Source organism: Bombus vancouverensis, chromosome 5 (genome assembly GCF_051014615.1).
Source record: "Bombus vancouverensis nearcticus chromosome 5, iyBomVanc1_principal, whole genome shotgun sequence".
In the NCBI taxonomy this organism is placed as follows: Eukaryota; Metazoa; Arthropoda; class Insecta; order Hymenoptera; family Apidae; genus Bombus; species Bombus vancouverensis.
In genome coordinates this window covers 17,122,188-17,145,204 of record NC_134915.1, presented here as the reverse complement: position 1 = coordinate 17,145,204, position 23,017 = coordinate 17,122,188, and the positions used below count along the sequence as shown (strand labels likewise).

Here is a 23,017-nt window from a genome sequence, read left to right as displayed (position 1 = left end):
CCAAGAAGAAACTCCTATTTGGATTCGTCAGCATTCCGGGCCCGTCACGAGGAATGGGCCGTCGTTTATCAGCTGGGCGTGGGTGTGCAGCCGGCCGATAATAAATTATTTAATTAGTACGCTATTTAATCAACGTTCTGGCGGGATGTCGGGACAAGGCGCGTCGCGAGATTTCACAGCGATCGATTTCAGCCGTTCGCGGAGAGCGGACGAGGTTCTCGCATCGGTCGCACGATGATATCAGAGATATTCGGTTAGGAGAAGAGGTGGAAACGGAAAGACAGAAACGAGGGGGAGGATAGGAGTGGCGCGAGTCCCGAATCCGACGCTGAACCAGGAATATCGGGATAATGCATTGGGGTCCGGACAGGCCTTGTTTATAATGGGTTGAACAAGGGTGCTAGAAGCCAGTGGGGGCTCCGGCCCCCCTAAGGCGCGGGTCTTATGGGGCCCCATAGGGACCGGCGGTGTTAACCGGCGGGCAGTCTCACTGCGGTCGGTGTTTGCTCATGAGCCGCGCGTGGTATTTAGGGATAACAAGAGGGCCACTTCATCATCCGCAGGAACGACGACCCCACGATTCCGTTCTTTTTCTCTTCTCGGTGCCCTATCTCCTTTCTCCTCCGCTTCTCCGTCGTTTCCTTCGATTCTCGTCTCTTCTCGCCTCTCTTCCTGGCTCCGCTCGCCTCTGCTCCCGTCTTCCCGTTTCGCGAGTCTCCTCGTTGATCTTCGATTCGATCCCCAGGATCCCCCGATATCGTCTTGCGAACGCGTGTTTCTCCTTCGGGATGCTTCGCAGTCGTGTTCGGACGTCGAACCATCGTGAAACACGTTACATGGCGGTTCGTCGATTTCCAAAGATTCGAAGAATGCGCGTCGATCGAAACGATTGGTACGTTGCCCACGGTATTTAGAGAGCGAGGCCGCGATAAAAAATCATGGACGCCAGAAGAGAAGCGCGAAGAGCGGTGCTTGGCTGCGAGCTGGCCCTGTTGTGTATCGATCGAGAGATCGACGAATGAAAATTCATTGGAAGGGAAGCTTCGAAACGCGGATCGATCGGTCGACGGCTGTCCGAGAAATAGATTGCCGGCACTCGGTCGACGGTTGACCATGCCAGCGTACCGGTTCGTCCCGAAAAATCGGCGTTCTCGCCTGGGATATGGATCCCCTTTATGGTAATGCCGTGTTTATGCGTTGACAGTCGCCGGCGCTTCCGAACCAGGGAAAGTATGCAAATCTGTCGTAGTCAAAGATTGAATTTCATTTCGTGTCTCTAGGAAAGGGGCGACCTCGATGTCCGACACAGCCGTGTCCGCGTCCGCGACGGAGATAACCTTTCGACACTCGAACGACCAACGACTCGACGACCTTTTGACGAGAGCCTTCCTGCTTCCATATGCATCAACCCCGTCGACACCGGCAGACGGCCCTTTTGATTTCCACCCATCGGCCACGGCTCCGTGCCTCCGCGACCCTACCCGAGGTTTTCACCCCTTTCCTCCCTATCCCTCTCGTTCCCTCTCTTTTCCTCTCCCGTCACTTATTTCGCCCTCTCGAGCGCGCCGAAATTACGCTTCGTTGTTTTTCGCTCTCCCGCTCGCATGCCAGCGAGACGCTATCGCCGTCGTCGCTGGCTGTTCGCCTTTTATTTGTCGCGTTCTCTCGATCGATCGCCGCGAATCTCGCGAATCACGCGAGAAACGATACCGCGTCGGATGGCGAATTCTCCGATGACGGGGTCTCTTCGGACGGGGATAGAACGAGACAAGCAGGCGTTGGTACAAAAGATCGGAATCTCTCTGGATGTTCATGAATTTCAAGGGACGAGCTTCGAACGGGTATAATTTTTCCATTTAGAGCCGGCTGCCTGAACGAATCTGCCCAAGACTCGCTCGATCTATCGTACGATCGAGACGATACGCGTAAACAAATGCGCGCTAATGCGAACTATAATGTCGTCGGTTCGAAACTAACGACCCGTTTCTGTGTCGCATCGCTTTCACCGATCCTTGCGCGGCCTGTCTCGTCAAAGGTAAAATATCGCTGGACAGGACGAGACGAGAGAGGTCCGAGGCGGTTCGAGATTTCCGTTTCTTTCGCATTCTTCGTGAATATCGTACGGTCTATCGGTCTGTTCGACTTCCTATCGCCTGCGTTTTTATACACCGAGATTCCTCGATCGGTCGATTTTTTCCAACGTCGATACACGCTCCGTGTCTCTCGCGAGCTGTTCGATTCGCTTCGGTGCTGGAAATCGCGCGACTATTCTCGGACGGAAAGTAGGAAAAAGAAAAAAAGAAAAAAAAGAGAGAGAGAGGACAGCGGGCGTTCGTCGCGTTAGAGGAAGAACGTTAAACGACGAAGCGGCTCGTTCCCGGAGACACGTTCTTCCCGGCCTTGACCAGCAGGAAATCAGAGTCAGCACGAGTTGAAATTTGTACAAGCTGAAACATCGTCGTCTCGTCGGCTCCACGATAAACTACGCGTTTGATCGGCTTGTAAACGTCGGATCTCTGGGATTCGAGCAGGCTGCTCGAGGGAACCATCGACACGGTCGCATCGACGCATATTTAACTAAGCGATGGCAGCAGGCGCAGCAACCACGAGCGGAATGTCTCGGGGCTGTGGCGCGTATCGCGGTGAACGAATCGCGGGAGGAAATATCGATAACGGAAAAACCGATTCCAGATATTGCGCGAGCTATTTTTCAGCGTTTTTATTAATACCCTAGCCCGGCTCGCATGCCCGGCCTATGCCCCGGCAAATTAGGGTGAAGCACCGCTTACTCGTGAATCTTTTCGACCCTTCGTGAAAGGAGATGACTATCGTTTTGTCCTCGAACGACTACCGTTGCTACCGACGAAAACTCATGAATTCGACGCTAATTTATCGTCGAGGACCGCTCTTCCCTTCGTCCCCTGCATCCGGGATGACGCCTTCTACCTCCTCCGGAGTAGCTTCGAAATTCTCGCTGAGTTCGAGAGATTAATCGCGCACTGCCTTGGAAACGGTCTCGCGTAGCGAATCAGCCCGCTTTGATTTTTATCCTCGTGACGCGAGACGACGCCGCGTTTCCACCAAAGGTAGAGGTAGAGAAAGGAAAATAGGAAGCAAAGTCGTTCGTCGATCGATAGAACGCGCATCGAAAAGCGAGAAAGGAAAATTAGAAAAGAAATTCAAACGCCAAGAAGAAGAAGAAGGGAGAGAAGAAGAAGGAACAGAAGAAGAAGGAGAAGAAGAAGAAGAGAAAGAGATCCGTGGTGGCGAGCTCGTGATTCCCTTTAGGCTCGAGCTACGTGGATCCGCGATCCGGCACAGCATCGCATACACACACAGCCGCGTGCGCCAGGGGGATAATAACCAATTATTTTGGAGTATATAATTAGAAAATTACGGAGTCAGCTCCGACACAACGCAGGGACCCGCTCGGTCTTTCTGTCCCTCTCTTCTTCTGCCTACCGAGCGATTTCTTCTTCTTCTTCTCCTTCTTCTTCTTCTTCTTCTTCTTCCTCCTCCTCCTCTTCTCCTTTAGCCTTTCGTCCGTCCCTTTTCCTCTCGCGGTCACCTCTTCGTGTGGCGTCAGAATTGAGATACAGATACCACGTAGACCCAAAGTATAGAGCGTGTGTAAGTTGCAGAGTCGCATGTGCTCGATCTCTCGGCTTCCCTCTTCCTCTCTTTTCCGCGTGGTTGTCCGTGTTCCTTCTTCCCTTGTTCTTCTGCCATCGCTTCTTGTCCGTTTTTCGCCCTTTCCTTCTTCGGCTTCGTCTCGGTCCTTCTCTCTCTCTCTCTCTCTCTTCTACCGCTGCTCGTCGTCGTCTTCTCCTCCTGTTCGTTTTCCATTGCCGTTGAATGCGTGTAGGTGAGGGTGTAGAGGTGGGCCGACCTTATGGCCCTGGGCTACCGGGCTTCGTACCTAAGTTGCTCCTCCTATACGGGGTGTCTCGCGTCGAAAAATCTCGTTAACGCGTTCCCTTCGTCGAATTCTCTCGCAAGAGTATTCCGATGGCGAAGCGCACGAGAAATAACTATACCGTTTCGTTTACCGTTTTCCAGTCTTTCACAGCAGTTCGTAACGCCTATTTCGCCTTCTTTCTCGTCGGATCGTCGGACAGAGACGATCGACTGGAAAGCGAAAAAGACTCGGTCAAAGTTGTCCCGTCGGTACCTGTTGCGCGATTCTTTCGAAAGATTTCACGCTGTTCCATCGGACGAGAAACGTCCGATTAACAGGTCGTTTCTGGAGTCGGCGACACGACGCGACGGTGGTTCGCGCGAACGAGTTCGGACGCCGCACCGTGTATAGAGAAGAGCGAACCACTCGGCATGCAGCTCGCGACGTGCTAAATTATTAATCCTAAATTCTTTCGCCGCCATAATTCTCGTCAGGTGATTCGTCTCGAATTAGTTCCTATTAGGTGGTAGTCGGCCGGGTTAATTCTCGGTCTCTACCTGGCCAGCGCACTCGCAATTTAAAATCGAGTTGTCGTCGTTGGCGGTTTCAGTGGCACGATCGGCCGTCGTGAGCACCAAGGCAGGTTATTAAGAGGATTTCGCAACAGGGAATCGTCGCACGATTACGATTAGAGGAGAAGCGGCTCGTTACTCGAAGGTAATCGACCGAAACTCGTTGGCTGGCTTTCTTTCGTTTTTTCACGAATGAAACGAGCTTCGATCTGGTCGTCGCGTCGTTAACCTCGGCTATCTAACGGAAACTGGTAATCGACGATTCGTTCGATTCGGACGCGAACCAGCGTCCACTCGAGACTCGGCTAAAACGGTTCTCCGACTCGTTTCGTCGTCGTAGTCGGAGTACCCGCCGGTTCCTGTCGGCAAGCGCGACAAAGTTTCACGGTTGCGAGGTTATCGGAGTGGCGAGGAACGCGTCGCGACACCCAGGTAAACTCGATACGCAGCCAGATAGGAAATCACGGGTTTCGTCGACGATAGATTACACACCCGGTACAGAAGCTTCGCCACCCACTCGAAGGCAGGTACAGCCTCGACGGATCGTGATACCCCGCGGACAAATGCCGATAATTGCATTTTGTAGTTCGTGAATTCCTTCTTTCCGCCCTCGTCTCTCAGCCATTCGCCGCTTCTTCTCTCCGACTCTTTCTCTTCGCTTCTTTCTCGTCCGTCAGCCACCGACCCTCTACGCTTTGCCAGAAATCTCGTTTTCTCCTCTCGTCGCTCGTTGCTCCCCTCCGCCACTCGGACTAGTCACGAAATCGGCGATATTCGATCAGGCGTACGGTCGACCCGATTAAGCTCGAACCGTTTGATCGTGTGTGCTTGGCCGCGATTTCGTATTCTCATCGTAGGATTGCGTTCTCATGGTGTGTCGTGTACGCTCGCTTTGTCCCCTGTCCACCTACGCGATGCACGCACGATCTTACGAGAGTCACGGCTCGTGTAGCCGCGTCGTTGCTGCCTTCTTTCGCGCGGTAACCGCCTGCCGATCGCGTCGATCGCGTCCTAGGAGTTCTTCCAGCTAGCTGGTTTTCGCGGCTACGGGATGCGAACGCGGCTGGAAGTTGGTACGACGCGACGATCGAAGGTAACGCGAGCGTACGGCAAGGGAGGAGACGACGGTGCGTCGTTTATCCAACAAGATGGTATCTGAATCATCGGGTCCGTGGTCTCGCGGACCGTACTTGGAAAAACTAACTTGACGGGCGATCGTTGGAACACGCATAGCGAGATACAGCCAGTCGGCTAGACAGATTAGAATCTAATCGTTTTTGCCATCCATTCGTATCTCGCGGGCGCAGCTTAACGCGTAACGCGGTACGTAAAACGACCGGTCGACTCGCGGAAGTCCACCGGACGATCAACGTTATTAACGTGTAATGCACGCGTACTGGTTCGGTTCGATCTACGATTGGCCTCCGTATACCTCTCTGTGTGGTGTGTGGCTCGCAGCCAACTCGTACCCGCGGCCATGCCGTCGTAAATACGCGGTTGACGGCGAAAGCGAAGGCGAAGGCGCACCGGTGCTCCGACTTTGTTCGCTCTTTGCGTTTTTCTGTCCGTTCGGGATCGCCTTCTCTCGCGTGTTCGGCGTGGAAAAAAATTGCAACGAGAACATCGGCGGATTAATTTAAAAGCACGACGTAACTCACGATCGATTAATGCCTCGAGATTACTCGATCGAAACGTCGATCGTTGGAAACGCTCGCAGCGTTTCTTCCACTTCTCGGCATCCGTATCCCTTCGCGTGGAATAGTCGATCGAACGTGTTGCGTCGCGTACGATTCGACGCCAGAATACACGCGTACGCGTTCACGCTGGAACGCCGATGCCTAGGGGATGCGTAACGCCAACTCCTTCGTTCTTCGCGTTCGTCCTTCGTATTTTCCGTCGCGCCACGACGACGAGCCCGACGACCGCAAGAAAATCTCGTAGAAGCAGAGCGGCTAATCGGACGGCGATAAACTTTGGCCAAAGGATCGAACGACGACGACGACTCGCGATCGTTCAATTTATCGTTGCAACGGCTACGATTTTAGTCGCCGCGATCGCGTTCGTCCTTCTTTTTCCACGCGATCGAGGACGTTCCGTGGATCAAGAGGTGGGAAAAGACGAGGTTCGCCGCCTCGTCTCGATAAATCGTTCAATTAGCCGAGCGTAATATACCGGGGCGAGTGTGTGCTAGCGCGCGCGCGTTATCACCGACGACAGGTTCAACGATATCGCGACTAAGGATAACCGATGGGCAGAACTGGTTGCCGTATCCAGGAGGGATGAACGCGCGCGACCACGGATGCCCGATGGCCGTCGGCCAGCGGGTTTCGAATCGAACGCGAGGCCGTTTGCCGTTTCACCCCCGACAGGGACGTACGACGAACGAGCGTTGCGAGGAACGAGGTAGGAGGATATCCTCCTTCGTGTACGTGCGTGACGTCAATATGTCCAGGGTAATAAGATGGCCGGCGATAAAGTGGTGGGTGTAGATACAAGATAACAATCAGCTGCAGTAGCTCCTGGCAATCTCGTGATTACAGGCTTAGCCTGCAGTCTCTCGGTCTCTGTTTCGCTTTACAGCGCGCGCGCGCCTCTTCTCTCCCTTCTTCCTCGGTGCTCCTTGGTTTCTCCCCTTTCCGCGGGCATCCGTCTTTCCTCGCTGCATCCCCTTTTTTCTCCTTTCGACTTTCTTCCAAGGTTTACGATACGTTCGACGAGGGATACGCGGATAGAAGACGAGACTCTAGCGACTGTCTCGCTCTTCCGCCCGCACCCTGGGACTGGCACGATGTCGCGCGGTGTCCGATACCGTCGTATTTACCTTTTATCGCGTTGCCTGTCCGGTTTTTTTCGATTTTCGCGCGTCGAATATTACGAGCCGACGGCGCAAAAGGAGAAGGAGCCGCCGCGCCAGTTCGGTACGACGGCGACGGTGGTAGGGCGTTCCATCTCCCCGACCTCTCGCCGGCCCCTTCGCCAGAGGTACCTCTTAATAATAATTTTGATCGGCAAATTGGCGTGGTGCATATTTCAGGCTTCGATCGTTATCTCGCGAAACTTTCGGCCCTTCCTGCGGTTCCGCTGTGCGACGGTAGAGCGACGAGGAGGCTGAAACCGGGCAACCAGCCCGCGGGCTCGCCTCGCACGAAACAACGCTTCGCGTTTTCGTCCCGACTCCCTTGGCCGAGATCCTTTCTCGTCCGCGTCGAACCGCGCGTCGTCCTTTTTCCTCTCTTTCCGACGATTTCCCATTTCTCACAGGACGCGCTCTCCGGTGTCGCAGCGAAATCTCGTAACGTGGCCGACAGTCGCGTCGCGTCACCTTCTCCGAGAGAAGTTTCTCCGGCAATTGCCGCCGGTCCTCGGAGTTATCGCGACTGGCGTGCAAGCTCGAACGCGTCCGTCAGTGGGATCGACGTAGGACGAAAAATCGCGGTTTCCGTGCCGGGAGTCAGCCGCGCCTCGGTCGACGATCGCCGACGGTAGTTGGCTCGATGGAAGTCAGATCGGCGCGATCTCATCTTAATTCGATTGCGCCGCGAGAACCGACGAGGGACAGCGTTTTCGTACCAGCGTTCCCCACATCGAAGGACGCGAACGGTCTGCCGAATTCCTCGAGAACGAATCGTCGCGCGAATCGTCGAAATTCGGCTCACGAATCTCTGGTTGTAAGTAAAACCATTGTCTTTCTCTCCCCTCTATCGTTGACACATTTCCTCGCGTTGGTCGCATCGTTCCACGCGCGTGCCATCGATTTCCACCTCGTCCGACGTTTAAACGAGCAGCCTACGTGAATTTTTTCCATCTTCTTTTCCTCCGTACCGTCACGGACGCGGACGTCGTTACGATCAGAAAGAAGGTTCTGACGGATCTTCGAATCGCGCGTGCGATTATCTCGGACGAAAACGTTCGCCTGGTTCGTCGCGCGTTGCGTTACCGTCGGTTCGTTGCCGCGGCAAAAGTACTTTCTCGCGCTACCACGCGATGGCAGCACGGTTACCGCCTGGTGTTCGTGGATTCTTCGGGAAACGTGCTCGCAAAGGGGTTGCCCTGGCTCGTTTTTCTACCCTCTTCGAACGAAAAGCCCGTGCACTGCTGCCACCTATCGAACGACTTTTTCACCCACCATCCCCTACCCTCTCTCTTCGAAGAAACATATCCCCCCTTTCCACCGACGTTTGCGTTTCATCGCCGCCAAAAATTCCTGCTTTTCTCCTCGTTCGCTCTTCGTCCTACCTTTTCCCTCTCTTTGATTCCTTTCCCTTCGCGGACCACGCAGTTGACGGTCGCCGGAAGTACAGCTCGACGATGACGTTGGACTCGCGAGGAGACGCTGCGGTGCACCGTAGAATTCGTCGACGTATTTCGTATTAAAATATTAAAATATTAAAATATTCGTTCGAGGCATAAAGCCGTCGAAATTACGCCGGTTACACACGGTCGTCGGTTCACGCGCAGGGCTGGTCGAGTATCCGTTCAGTTTTCGCGATTCCTACGACCTACCGCACGTTCGTAGACGCTTCGCTCGCGGAACGTCACAGCGCGGCGCGTCGATCTTTCCACGGCGAAACACCGAACCGTGCGTGTGCGCGTGGACGATTTTTTGTTCGCGTCATCGGCCATCCGGCTCTTCTTCTCCGACGTAAGAAACGAACCTTTGCTCTTTTCCCCTTCCATCGTGCGGCGAGCCGGTGAAATTTCATCGCGCGCGATAGCGAGCGTACGATCGACGGACGGATTTTGCCGACAGGATCGGCTTTGCCACAGGATCGGCGCGAAACGCGCGGACCGTTTCGTGTCCTGGTGTTTTTCACGAATGTTTTCGCACCCTACGGAGACGGAAAGGTGCGGGACAAGGTGCAGTCCGGGCACGCTCCCTAGGGTCGTTGGGTCGGAAAAGAGCGGCTAAATTATGCGAGCGAACGTTCAGGTAGCGTGGAGTTTTCGCGTAGTCGTGGTCGGGCCGTTCCCCTGCCGCGTCTCTGTTTCTCCGCGGAAGGGCATCGACTGTTTCGCGGAGTGTTCGCCTCGCTTCGCCCTTCGCGTCACGCAGCCACGTAGCTCGCGCTAGCTGGCTACCCGTTCCGTCGGGTCCTAAGCAAATATTTCAGGGCCGCGTTCGATCCAATTTGCCGGAACGGTGGTACGCGAGATCGAATTAACAGCGGCCGACGGTCGGTTCGGAAAGGGTGGACGCGAGGGGCGGAAGGTGGCGACGGAACGCCAGGACGAAGGAGGAATCGCGAGAAGGTGGACAAAATCGCGACCGGGAACGATCGCGCGTGTAATAAAGTTGGCAAAGAAGCGATAATGGCGGGCCTGCGTTAAAACGCTCGTAATTCCAGCGAAAGAGGCCTCGGCGGCGTATAATAACGGGCCGCGTAAATGACAGAGCCGAGGATAATTGGCATCGGTGGTGCGCTCGAAATTCCTAGGTTCGGTAGGAGCTCGGCTATACTTAGCGAGGGAATCACGACAGGCATCCCCGCGTGTCGGTGGTTGCCGCTCGCGCTCTTCCGCGATGTCAGTCGATATTACGACGCGCCGTTAGCCCGAGGACGTGTGCGTGCTTACGGTGGACGCGAGTTACAGCCTGTGCGCGGCGATCCGCGCGTCCGTTCCGCGTGCCAACTATCGGCGAGGTGAAACGAAAAGGGCGAAAGCCGGAGAAAGGTCCGTTCGGTGCCCTCGTACGACCAGGGCCACAGGTGCGAAGGCGCGAAGCCAGCTGGGTAGTCGAAACGGTACGACACAGGCGGATCTCGGGCACACGATCATCTAACTCACCCCTCCCGAGGGGTGGCTGGCACGTACTGCATAATGCTGCTACCTGTGGCTCTCATTTAAATGTACTAAACCACCTTCCCCCTCTCTTTCTCTCTTTCGGCCTGTAGCACGGTCGCTCGACGTACGCCGTCGATTCGCAGCCGGCGAAACAGCCTTTTTTTATCCCAACGTTTCTATCGATACGTCGCACCCCCCTTGGGGCCCTAATTAATTACGCCCCTCTGCCGCCGTCCGCCGGGGACCTGTTGCGTACGACGTTGCGTTTTCGTTGGACGCGATTTCGTTAGACGTGCGGCTTACTCGTCGCGTCTAGGAGGACACCGCGTCCAGAAGGAGAGGTGTCGCGGTGCGATCGCTGCCGACGTTCGTCCGCTGCACCTGTTGCACCGTGTGTTTCGCGAACGCGAGAAACGAGCTCGTGCGTGCGGTTCCACCGTCGCCCGAAGACTCCGACGACGAGTGGAAACGGTGTTCGCCGTGCTATCGATATCGAAATTAGAACCTGTTGCGTTTCGTTGCGTTTCGTTCTTGGACTTTGGCGAATCGTGTTCGCAGAGACGGCAAGCGGAGAAAAAGGAAAGTAGAGAGAAAGAAAGAAAGAAAGAAAGAAAGAAAGAAAGAAAGAAAAGAGGAAAGGAGAAAGCGAACGAGAGAAGAAGAGTTCGCCGTGGAGAATGCGAGCAGAGACGGTTTTAAATCGCTTGGAAAAGGAAAAGTGTGGCGGTTCGGTGCTCGTAGGTCGGTAGATGTTGAACGGTTGTGTAGCGGCAGCGGCGTCGGCGGTGTCGTCGGCGGTGGCGTCGGCGGTTGCTGCGTGAACGTCAGCTAGCGAAGGTAGTCGAGCGGTGGCTCTTGAAACTCGGCGGCGGCGGCGGCGGCGGCGGCGGCGGCGCTGGTCGTAGGAAGGCTGATAGTATGGATGGAGGGGCGAGGGGTGAGCCGGGGTGAGAGCAGTGGCGCCTGGGGTGCGTAGGCTGCCTCGGAGGCGCGGTCGGTTCAGGTTCCGCCCGACGGTGACGTTCGTCGACGGCCACCTTGCGATCGGGGCCAATGGTAGAGCGAGCGACAGGCTTCGGTGGGGATGTGCAGGACGGTGGCGCGCATGACTCGGTTCCACCGAGCGCTCCGGGAGCCTCGGGAACCTCGAGCGAGCTGCGAGGCGAGGCAGTCAGTCGCTCTCAGCTACGACATGCATAACGCATGAGAGAGCCCGAGCGAGATCTTTCCGAGCCGTTGTCGTCTCTCCTCTGGCGCGCGCGCGCTCGCACACACACACACACACACACCCACCGACGCAGATAGAGAGACATCGCGCGAGGAAAACACACGCGCGCGCAACCCAAGACACCGCGCCGTGCATCGACTTTAATTCTCCTACCGTGATCGTGCTCCGTTCGCGACATACACCACTCGTCCTCCCGTCTTCGCGAATCAACGGGCCATCGCGAGTTCACGGAGCGAGTATATCGCCCCATCGACTTCTGTCGCGAGTGTCGTCGGTCCGTGCCGTTTAGTCGCCGTCGTTCGACCGATCGCGATGATAACGCGTCACGACGTTCGCAAGTGATCGCAAGCACAACGCGAGTGATATTTCTGCGTGTCGCCTCGAGTCGCCTGTCGGAGTACCGCTACGTACTCGACGAAAGGACGCGACGCTGCACGACACGACGCGACACGACGGTGTGCCTTTCTTCGGTTTTGTGCAGTTGCGAACGAAGAGTCGCCGAGCGGAGCTGTGCAGAGAGCCTTCGCACACGGTGGTGAAAGCAACAACGTCTCCGTTGCGCGGGGTTCCTCCCCGGACGGATCGACATTGTCCGCGTGAACATCGGATCTCGATCGTTTCGAGCGCGCATCCATATCGCGGAAAACTATGGACGAATCGTTCGTGAGTTCGACGATGCCTGTTATTCGGGATTTGGTGCGTAGTCGCGAACCATGGACTGTGCGCTAGCTGCGTGTGATAGGTGATCGTCGATCGAATCGGACGAGAGGAAACGATCTTGCCTCGAGGCAGGAATTCGCGATCTGTGTGCCGCGTTCTGTTCCAGCATCTACGTCCAACGAGCATTTGTGCGAGATTTTGCGCGAGACTTTGCGCGATCGTACCGCACGTCAACGGCGAACGGAGGATATCGCGGCGTGGCGAATCTTACGCGACAGACACCCGTGGAGCTGGTGAGCTAAGAACGGCGGGGACAGCAGCAGGAACGACGGAACGCGAGTTGCATGGGTGAAAACGGAAGAAAGAGGAGAAACAGAGGGAAGAAAGAACGACGAGGTACGTCGACGGAAGCGAGAGGAAAGGAAGGAGGAAAGGGTGCCCTGTAAGGGCAGCCCGAAGGCTGACAGCGAGCGAAAGCGGGCGAGAGGATAACAGGAAGGACGGGAAAGACAGGAAGGAAGAACGGCGACGGAAAAATCGGGAAGACAGGAAGGAAAGAAGGAAGAAGAACGGAGAGGCGAAACCTCTACACGAGGGGAAGTAGATGGCCGCTACCACGTACATGCCTATTAGTAGCGCAGTGTCGTCCGAGCTGGATGGTGGTTCGGGTACCGCGATCGGGATGAACATCGCCGTAGGTGGCTACTCCTCGGGCTCGCCTCGTAGCGCCGCCGATGCCGGTGAGATGAAGTACATGCCGGCGCCGCAGCATCATCACCACCATCATCACCATCATCAGGTGACACCGTCGCCGTCGCCGAACGGATTGTCGCATCCGACGGCCAGTCTCTCGTCGGCGAATCCCTGGGTGAGCCTGCAACCGAGCAGCGATCACTGGGCGGCCTCGATGGGCATGCACCACACCAGTCATCATCCGCACCATCATCCGCACCAGGCGAACGCCGCTGGACTCGACGTGAAGCCGCTCGCGGCAGCGGCTGCTACCGCGGCAGCGGCCGCCGCGGCCGCCAACGACCAGTCGATGCATCCGCATCGCGGCGGTCCTCACCAATCGCCCGGAATGGCCTCGCCGCATTCTTGGCACGCGCCCGTCGTCCCGTCGGCCCATTACAATCCGAGCGGTGGCGCGGCCTCGCCCACTACCCTTCAACAGTACCACGCAGCGATGAACGGCATGCTGCATCCGCATCCGCATCAACACCATCCGCAGCTTCACAATCACCAGACCGCCGGTTTACATCCGAACTTGAGGGATCCCGGGTCGCCGGTCAGCCACGCGATGCATCCCGGCCATCCGCACGACAGGGATCAGAGCGCCGGAGAAGAGGACACGCCGACTTCGGACGACCTCGAGGCGTTCGCCAGACAGTTCAAACAGCGGCGCATCAAGCTGGGCTTCACCCAGGCGGACGTCGGTCTCGCGCTCGGTACTCTCTACGGCAACGTCTTCTCGCAGACGACGATATGCAGGTTCGAGGCTCTTCAGCTGAGCTTCAAGAACATGTGCAAGCTGAAGCCGCTGCTGCAGAAGTGGCTCGAGGAGGCGGACTCGACGACCGGCTCGCCGACGAGCATCGACAAAATCGCCGCCCAGGGCAGGAAACGAAAGAAGCGAACGTCGATCGAGGTGTCGGTGAAGGGCGCGCTCGAGCAACATTTCCACAAACAGCCGAAACCGTCCGCGCAGGAGATCACCTCGCTCGCGGACAGCCTTCAACTGGAGAAAGAAGTGGTCAGGGTGTGGTTCTGTAACCGACGGCAAAAGGAGAAGAGGATGACACCGCCGAACACGCTCGGCGACGGAATCATAGAGGGCGTGCCGCCCGGACACCAGAGTCAGCCTAGTCTTCACCAGGCATATCATCCGCAGGATCATCTTCACGGATCGCCGATGGGCCACAGCCACAGTCCGCCGATGCTCAGCCCTCAGGGTCTGACGGCGCACTCGTTGGCGGCTCACTAGCGTTCGCCCGGGCCTCCCCCGTTGGGCCTTTCGATAACTTCTCAAAACTCGGCGAACAATCCGGCTTCCTCGCCGCCGGAGACGCTCCCTCCGTTCTATCATCATTACCTGCAGGCGCGCACCGGCAGCTACTCCACCACCTCGTAGTAGCTGTGGCCAGTCGACCATCTTCTTCGCGTGCCACGGCCGCGATGCGTTTTCGCTCCTAGTCGAGCTCGCTAGTAGCGTCGCCGTCGTAATCGCGCCACCCCTGCCAGGCTCTCCTCCGTCTCATCGACGAGGTTCAACGGGGTACAACGAGGCCGAGTCAGAAGCCAGCCAACGGGGAGGCTTTCTTTTTGGCGCGATTCGAATCGCGCCCACCAAAACGCTCTCGATAATCGCCGATCGGCTAAGAATCTCAGGGATAACGCCAATGTCGTCTTCGCCGTCGCCGTAGCCGCACCATCAACAGCAACACCAACCGACAACTACAACCAGAACAACAACAACACCAACAACAACAATAACAACTACAACAACAACAACGACAACGACAACAACAACAACAACAACAACAACAACAACAACAGCAGCAGCAGCAGCAGCAGCAGCAGCAGGAGCAGCAGCAGCAGCAGCAGCAGTAGCAGCAGCAGCAGCAGTAGCGACCATCGTCGTCACGAGCCTTCGCTACAGGAAAATTCATCGATCGAATTGACTCTCTCTACTCTGTTCGTTTCGATCTGGAAGGAACGAAGGTCTCGCGGCCGCGATCGTCCTCTTGTTTTTCTCGGCGTTATTTAACCGCGCGATATCCCGGTGTCGAAAGTGCGCAGTATTTCTCGTCTACGGTTGGTTCGATCCGTCCGTCTGTTTGCTCGTTCGTTCGTTCCAAGGATAAAGGACGTTTGTTGTCCTCATCGTGACCGTTGTTGTTATTCTCGTTGCGATTGTTTGCGACGTTTCCGAGACGTGAAAACAGATAATAGAAAGTGCGAGAAACGCTTTTGTGCATCGACGAACGACGAACGCGCGCTATTCCTCGCGACTTGTCCCGAATGGGGACCGACGGACGGATGACCATACCGAGGAAAACGAAAGAAACGCAGCCAGAGGCGAAGAGCGGTGTATTCGCGCGGGATTTGTTCCAAGCAAACCCGCCGGATGATGTAACATAAGTAAATATGGACTGTAAATAATGTACTAGATAAAGCTAGTAAGTTAAGTAAGATCGCACATCGCCGTCTTCTTCGTTGCCGTCGTCATCGTCCTCCTCTTCGAAATCCCCGTTGCCGTTAACGCTGGACGAGAAGCAGGTTTCGATAGTGGAAACGAAAGAGCATGGAAGAAACAAAGTCTCGGAGGGAACGATACGGCGCGACAAAGTAAACGAAAAAAAAAAAAAAAAACGAGCAGATTGTTAAGAGGGACAAGACACGCGTGAAACGGGGAAAATACGCGTGTCGGAAAACGTGTGCCGAATCCTAGCGACAGCAGAACTCCCTCGCAATGAAATACCCCTTCTGTATAAAGAGTAAGTATATATACACACGTATAAATAAATAAATAAATAAATAAATAAATATATATATGTGTGTGTACACACGCAACACGCACACACACACATATATATATATATATATATATATATATATATATAGAAGCTCTAAAAGTCGATGTATATAAGAGAGAAACATATGGCAATGTGGAGAGGTTGTAGCTACATTATGTTATTGAGACTTTTATCGTGAAAAAATCGTTTCGCGGGAAAAGAACTATTGTAAAGGACAATAGACCTGTCATTATAATTTATCATTAATAGGATGATTTTATTATTATCGTTATTATATTATTCGTCGTCTTTATTGTCATTTATTATTATTCTTTATTATTACGATTATTATTATTATCATTAACATCGCTATTATTAATGTTATCATTAGCATTCTGTTGCCCGGAGGCTAATCGCACAGAGCGAGTATTTTGCGTTTTTCGTCGCCGCCGGGCATCGGTCGCTCTTCTTTCCTCTCTCTTCTCTTTTGCTTCTCGCGTTATTCCGTTTTTCGCACTTTCTCGTTTCTCTTCCTCTCTTCTTTCTGTCATTCTCCCGTGCTCTCTGATCCTTGCCTGCTCGTCTTCAACGGTGCCCCGTTGCTTCCGATCGTACCTCGCAACGAACGCCTCCATAATCGAAAAAGTCGCCTAGTTCGCGGTCCTTCTTAATTCGAACGATCAAAGTTCGAGGTGAATCCGACGCGCGTCCCATCGAACCGATATTCGTTTCACTGCGGGCTCAGTCACGCGCAAATCGGTGTTTTCGCCGTACGATCGGCCAAGAGACTCGTTCATCGGCATTAGAAGCTGCTGCGACGAAGACGTTTCGCGTGGTTTTCACACGGTTCGACGGGTCTCGGCGTCGCGGTCGCGAACTCGTTACATTTCGAGGTTGAGACGTCGTTGTCGCGATACGCGGAAGAAACTAGACGTACGTCCGATGACATCGGCTTTCGCAAACCGTTCGGAAAATTCGCCAGAGTATTTACAAAACGTAATCGCCGTCTGTTCGATCCTCGTTTTTCGTTTTCGCTCGGTCGTACATACGTCTCTCTCTCTCTCTCTCTCTCTCTTGGTTTCCCGGTTTTCGTCGAGTATCGAACGAAAGCTGCGTGTCTTTTCGCCGGCTTGTTCGAACGTGTTCCCATCGTCGTAACGCGTTCGTTACGATCCAACACTCGATAAAATTTTTTATACGTTGAATTTTCTCGCCGCGTAATTGACGCACCTACGTCTCCGAATGCTCGTGTAAAAGGACAAAATATAACGGCCGGTCGAACGGCCAGCGTAACAACGTAGGATTTGTGCCAGGAATGTCTGACTTGTCGCGATCAAGGGTCGGACCACCCCCTCGATATTTCTCAACGGCTCGAATTCGTCCGGTGGACAACCGGTGCGTCCTCGTTCCACCTTGTTTCCCGATCTACCCTTCGAATCGACGTTTCTACTAATACCGGAACATCGACCAACGACGTTTAAAAAATCATAAAGCCGACCGTTAAACCGTCCCGGTACCTATTACGAATCGTTCGGCGGATCCGACTACGAACAACCTGGAATAGGTAACGCGCTCGTCCCGACGACTCTATTTAGGGGCGGCGGGTTTCGAAAGCAGAGTGGCCGAAGTATGTATAGGAGACAGATTCAAATCGCGGCGATGATCACGGCGCGAGCTGCTCGTTAGAAGGCGTTTAACGTTTGGGACGCGGCTAGTTTCCCTGATCCGTCGTCCCGTTTCCGCTAATGATACGTTCGTACAGGCGGGCGAATCTTTCGGGCTCGTTAAGACGTTGCTTTTTCTCCGGGCGGCGGTTTCTCTCACGAAAATCGTCGATCGGAGAGAGAAAGAGAGAGAGAGAGTAAGAGAGAGAGAGAGTAAGAGAGTAAGAGAGAGAGTGAGTGAGAGAGAGAGAGAGAGAGAGAGAGAAAGGAAGAAGACTGTCTCGAGCCGGGAGTCGTTTCTTCGATTTCTCCGCGCGATTAATACGACTTCATTAGGCGACAATTCACGGAGTCGACGTTTCGTGTCGGGATTACTCGCGTTATCGGTGACACGGTTTCTGTGATTATTTGCTCAACTGGCTCGAGTGTCGGCGCTTTATCCGAGTCCGGCCTCGGCTATCATCGCGAGGCCGCGATTTCGATACGAAGCGGCCTGACGCGAGGACGAACGGAAGCGAAAGAAAACGCACCCCGACCAACGATTTCGCGTTTCAAAGTCGAGCGAAATCGTTTGTACGGTTGTTTTGTTGATCGTTGTTTGTATAGCGGCGCGTATCCTTTCGCGTTCGGTCGCGTTCGCCTCTTGTTGTTCGATCGTTTGTTTCACCGAAGACGGCAAAGGATAGAGATCACGGATCGTTGTATCGTACGGACACCGTGTCTAAACGTACGCGATTTTATTGGTGCAACGAATCGGCGTTGTTTTCCGGCTCGACACGCCGCGCTACGACAAACTGCGACAGGATACGCGAGGCGTTGCGTTCAATCGCCGTTTTGTAAATAGAGAGAAACGATGTGTGCGAAGAAACGATAGAACAAAGTGTCTTGCTAACACGACGCTAAAGGGAAACGGACGGAATCGAAGAGCGTGACACGCGACGAAGATTATTCTTCGGAGAAAATCGCAGACTAACCCGCGTCTCGACCGTTTCCGCCAGCCATCGCAACGATTCCGAATTTCGGCGACTGTCGCTCGTTAGCGTGATCGAGCTCTTCGATTTCCGGCTGGTTTTCAGCGATATGCGTGAAACTTTATGCCAAGGACACAAGGATGCGCGCGTGAAAAGTGCAACAGAGAGCGTGAAAGAGCGTGTGTGTGTGTGTGTGTGTATGTGTGTGTGTGTGTGTGTATGTGTGTGTGTATGTGTGCGCGCGGATGCGTGTCCGAGAGAAAGGAGAGAAAGAGAACGAGTGGCAGAAGCACGAGAGAAGAGGAAAGAAAGGTAGAGAGGCCGACGACGAAAAGCATGTAAAGATCGTACGCAAATCACGCGTAATACGCATAGGATGAATCGAATCGAAACGAAACGTAAAAACGATCACGAATGCGCGCAAACTGTAAACAGCTCCTCCTTCTCCCTGTATATTATTATAATTAAACATTAATTATTATTAACGTAAAATAAAGATCTGGCGAATGGTGGTGACGTTTTGTTAGAATGGCAGAAACTAAATTACTACTGAATTTTAATTAATAAACAACATGAAAGTAATACAACAACGTACTTCACGTCTTATGCTTCTTTTGTCAAGAATCATTTTACCCGAAGAAAGCGTACGACCCACGATGGCGGACGATCAACGCTAGGGCGTCGTTCACTGAGCCATCGGTGATCGAGTAATCGGTAAAGATCATCCGTGGTTACTCGATGGTTCGCAAAGTCGCGCGACTCGCGCGTTAGAACGTGGACGAATCGATCAGAAACTTTCGAAAAAGGTTGCTAGCTGATTTCGAAGCGCGACTAAGCGCCTCGCGAGCATCCTTCTCGTAACGATTATTAACCGGGATAATGAAACGAGCACGCGTAACCGTTAATCATGCCGATAGGCGAAGCGACAAGCGGATAATTAATATTCAGAAAGAAAAAAAGGAAGAAAAGCACGTTCGATCGACGCGGAATGAACAGGGAAACGGCGATTCTATTCGATCGGCGATTTCGTTTCTTCCATCGACGTAACACGCGGACGAAGAGAAACGCGAAGAAATTGATTTGCAGCGTGCGATCGCTCGGTTCTCGTTCGTCGTTTCCCAAAGAATCCTCTCCACGTACGACGATTCTTGGACGCGCGTGTGGACGATCGTCGATGTCTCCACGTTGATCGTTTTTTCCTGGCGAAAAATACCCGGCTGTAGATCGATTCGGTTTCTTTCTCTCGAGTATCGCGCGTCGGATTAGATTCCACTTTCTATATCGGCGAAATTTTGATTGCCGCGCGACGAAACGAGATTGCACGGTCGCACGCACGGCTCGTCCCTAACGACGGAGTAGTTAGCGCGTTTCCAATCGCGTAGTCATGATTCCAATCGGCCGCGAAATAATTGGAGGTAGATTCTGGCTGGTCCAATTTTTGCTCGCGGAAGCGAGACGCTCGATTGGAATCGGCGATGGAAAGACGAGGCAGCTCGCTGCGTTGCGCAACGTCTTTTGGCAAAGCAAACGTCACGCTAGATTCGCGTCGATCGACTACGATACTTTGTACAGCTGGGATTTCGGGATACGCTGGAAACTTCGTGGAACGCCGAGAGGCCGTCGATAAGAAAAGATATGGTCGAGTGAAACGCAAAGAGCCACGTCGTACGCTGGTTTAGGGAAACGCGCGTGACTCGCGGCGTCGTTGACGCGGGCGTTCGGATCATCACGATTCGGAAGCCGATCAAGCGTCTCGTAAATCTCCGTGCGGTTATCGTTTCGCAGTTTGGTCGAATCCGTTTGATTTCGCGTTTCGCAACCGAGCGACGGAGTCTCCTCTTTATTCGCGAGTTTATACCGCGTGTCATGGAATAAATCTCGCGCCGTGTCCGAGAGGCGTTGCTAGAAGGTGTCGCGTTACGATCTTCCAGCTACTCGAGCGGCGTTCGCGCGGTCGGACGGTGATATTAATAATCGGACAGACGATGGTCGATAGCGCCGACAAGTAGTAATCCAGCGTTCTCGCGTAGACAAACCAGTCGGTCGTTCGGCAGATTTACCGACGCTCTCTGCTCGAGAGCTATAACGATCCTTCTAACGCTTCGGAGCGAACGCGCGCGCGAGCTAGAAACGACAGATCGATCTCGGGCGAAACCGATAGTCGATACGAGCGACGAGTCACGAGTGACGGGCAACAGGTTCGTTGGGAAATCCGCGGATGAAGACGCGTAAGACGGTCCGATGGGAAAGAGAAAAGAGGTTGGACGATGAGAGTCGGTTGGACGTTCCGTCGGACACGCGCTTCCGGTTTCTGCGTGAAAGACGAGGCGAGACGTTCGGCTCGTGCTGCTTCGGAGCGCATCCACGCGAGTCCGATTATTACGTGGAAGCGCGAATTGCCTTTAATTATGCATGGCAAGGAGCGTACGATTAACCGGCGAGATACCGCGCAGGGGTGATTATTCCTTTCCTCGGGTGAGGAATTCTTTGTTCGGTTCGTGTTTCGAGGGAAATCGACGAGCCAGCCTGGAACGGACAACCGTTAAATCAATTTTAAGAACAGGTTTCGATCCGGCGAGCGCGCTTCTCTATCGATTCTAGGATCTCTCGAGACGCTGTGGCGCAAAACGAGGCGACAGAATTTTTGCGCCGCGGAATGACATAACCAACAGAGTCGACCAACCGGTCCCCCGTTGCCGTCATTGTCGTCGTCGTCGTCGTCGTCGTCTTCGTCGTCGAGGATCTTTGAATTCGTCCTCCTAACGAGATCGCAGCGCGATTAGTCGGTCTTTCTTTAACCCGCGAATCCATCGGCTTGCGTAATATCCGTGTGTATCGGACGACGGCGAGCGGAGAAGGAGAAAAAGGGATGGGAACGCGCGCGGCAGTGGAAAAGGCGCGAAACCAGGTGTCGAGTAGGAAATCGTCGTCGGATGGTTTCACCTCGTCGGTGCGTGACACGCGCGAATAATGAGTGCCACTTGGAAAGGGGGTGAAACCATCGGCGTCGGTGAGGTGGGAGCCGATTCGCAACGACACGGTACAGACACGGTGAGCAGCGGTGCGGCGTGGCACGGCGGAGGGGAACGGAGAGAGAGAGGCGATGGAGAAGGCAGAAAGACGATAAACAGAGCCGAAGAAGGAACGACGAGAGATCGCGATGAACGAGGAGACAGAGAGAGAGACAGAGAGAGAGAGAGAGAGAGAGAAAGAGAGAGAGAAAAAGCAGCTGGAAGGGAAATAGAAAGCAAGGCGGAGGACGGTGATGGAAGAGGAACGCGACTTCGGGAGGCGGAAAGTGTGGCGTACTGAAACCAGAATGGAAGATGGGAGCTGCTGGGAGCGGGAAAGAAGAAAGACTCGAAAGAGCGAGAGCGAGACGAGGGCAGGGAAATTGAAGAGTGGCGGAGCGAAGCGCAGGCGCCGGCTTCTACCCCCTTCGAAGCCGACAAGACATGCGCTCTCGGAAGCGTTCTTGTTTCCTCCTCGTTCCTCCTTCGGTCGGCACGTCGGCGGCTCGCAACCCTTCGCTCGCCACGGTCGTTTCGTTCACACCTACCGAAATTATCGTTATAGGCGTACCGTGACGTCTGCGTATAACACCGCAGATTCGCGGTTACCGTTCGTCCCCCAACGCTCTCGTCGTTAAAAGGGCTCGTCGATACGTCGGAAATATCGTCTCGCGAATTACGCGTTCGATCGGGACTGCCATTAGACGTTGAATCGTCGTCATCGCACGATCCAGCTTTCCGATCCGCGTTCGAACAGCTTCGGCGTCCTTCCTGACAGGTTTTTTCGCCTGGATGACTTACGGCGCCAGACCAATCGGCCGGTTGACATTCCACGACTCGCGCGCATTGGCAAAGCGCGCACGGCGTTGCGTCGGTTTAAACAGTCGGTCGAGATAAAAGTATAGAGAGGCAACCTGGTAGCCTTTCGAGGCGTGCGGCGCGTAACGCGCGACCTTAACCGGAACACCGTAATTACAGAAACACCTTTCACGAGGTCCTCGAATCTTTCTCGTCCGTAGTCGGGCGTCGTCGTCGTCGCGGCCGTCGCTGCGTTCGTTCGTTCGCGACGACGGTGGCGGAAAACAGCCAGCCGTCCGTCCCGTGTCGTTCTTAACGTATCCGCGAAACTAGAAGCGCGTTTAATTCACGACGCGTCGTCGCGTAATCGGCGAGTGACTCTCCGGGATCTCGAGAGTTTCCGCGAGCGCAACGCTCGACTCGTTGACATTCCACGAACGCATTAGCGAGGCGTGAACAGATCGTGACAGCGGCGCATTGATTTAATAGCCGATGCCCACACTAGGAACGTACGGCGGTCGTCGTTGTTGGCCGTCGATGCGCCTTCGGTGGCGACGCGGTCGCCGTCGGTCGGTCGTCGTTGGTCGTCGTTGGTCGGTCGGCGTGGTCGCGTACCGATCGTCGCGATCGGTGTCGCCGATTCTGCCGTTTCTGTTCTGTCGTTCACGAACGGACGTAGGTATACGTACTTACGTCCATCCGTGGTCGAACGTGCACGGCCGAGAAGGAACGAGCGACGTCGACGACACGCGGCACTCGCGGCACGCGTGTGCGGAGGAAACAATTGAACCTCGTCCTTCTCTCTCTTTCTCTCGCGCTGTTGGCCGTGCTAGTTCGCTTCGCCTCTTCCTTTTCGTCTCTCTTTCTCTTTCTCCGCTCGTACCCGCGGCTCGTCTCTTCCTCTCCGGCCTGGCAG

The 23,017-nt window shown here is 54.5% G+C and overlaps 1 protein-coding gene across 3 annotated transcripts in view; it reads left to right on the top strand.

Moving 5' to 3' along the window:
- The first annotated feature begins 12,746 nt into the window (after positions 1–12,746).
- Positions 12,747–23,017, top strand: part of vvl (ventral veins lacking) — a 35,574-nt gene continuing 25,303 nt past the window's right edge. For all 3 annotated transcript variants that reach the window (XM_076618740.1, XM_076618741.1, XM_076618739.1), the window contains exon 1: positions 12,747–15,639. In XM_076618740.1, coding sequence (XP_076474855.1) covers positions 12,747–14,126 — 1,380 coding nt within the window. In that variant the 3' untranslated portion in view covers positions 14,127–15,639. The remainder of the gene's footprint in view (positions 15,640–23,017) is intronic.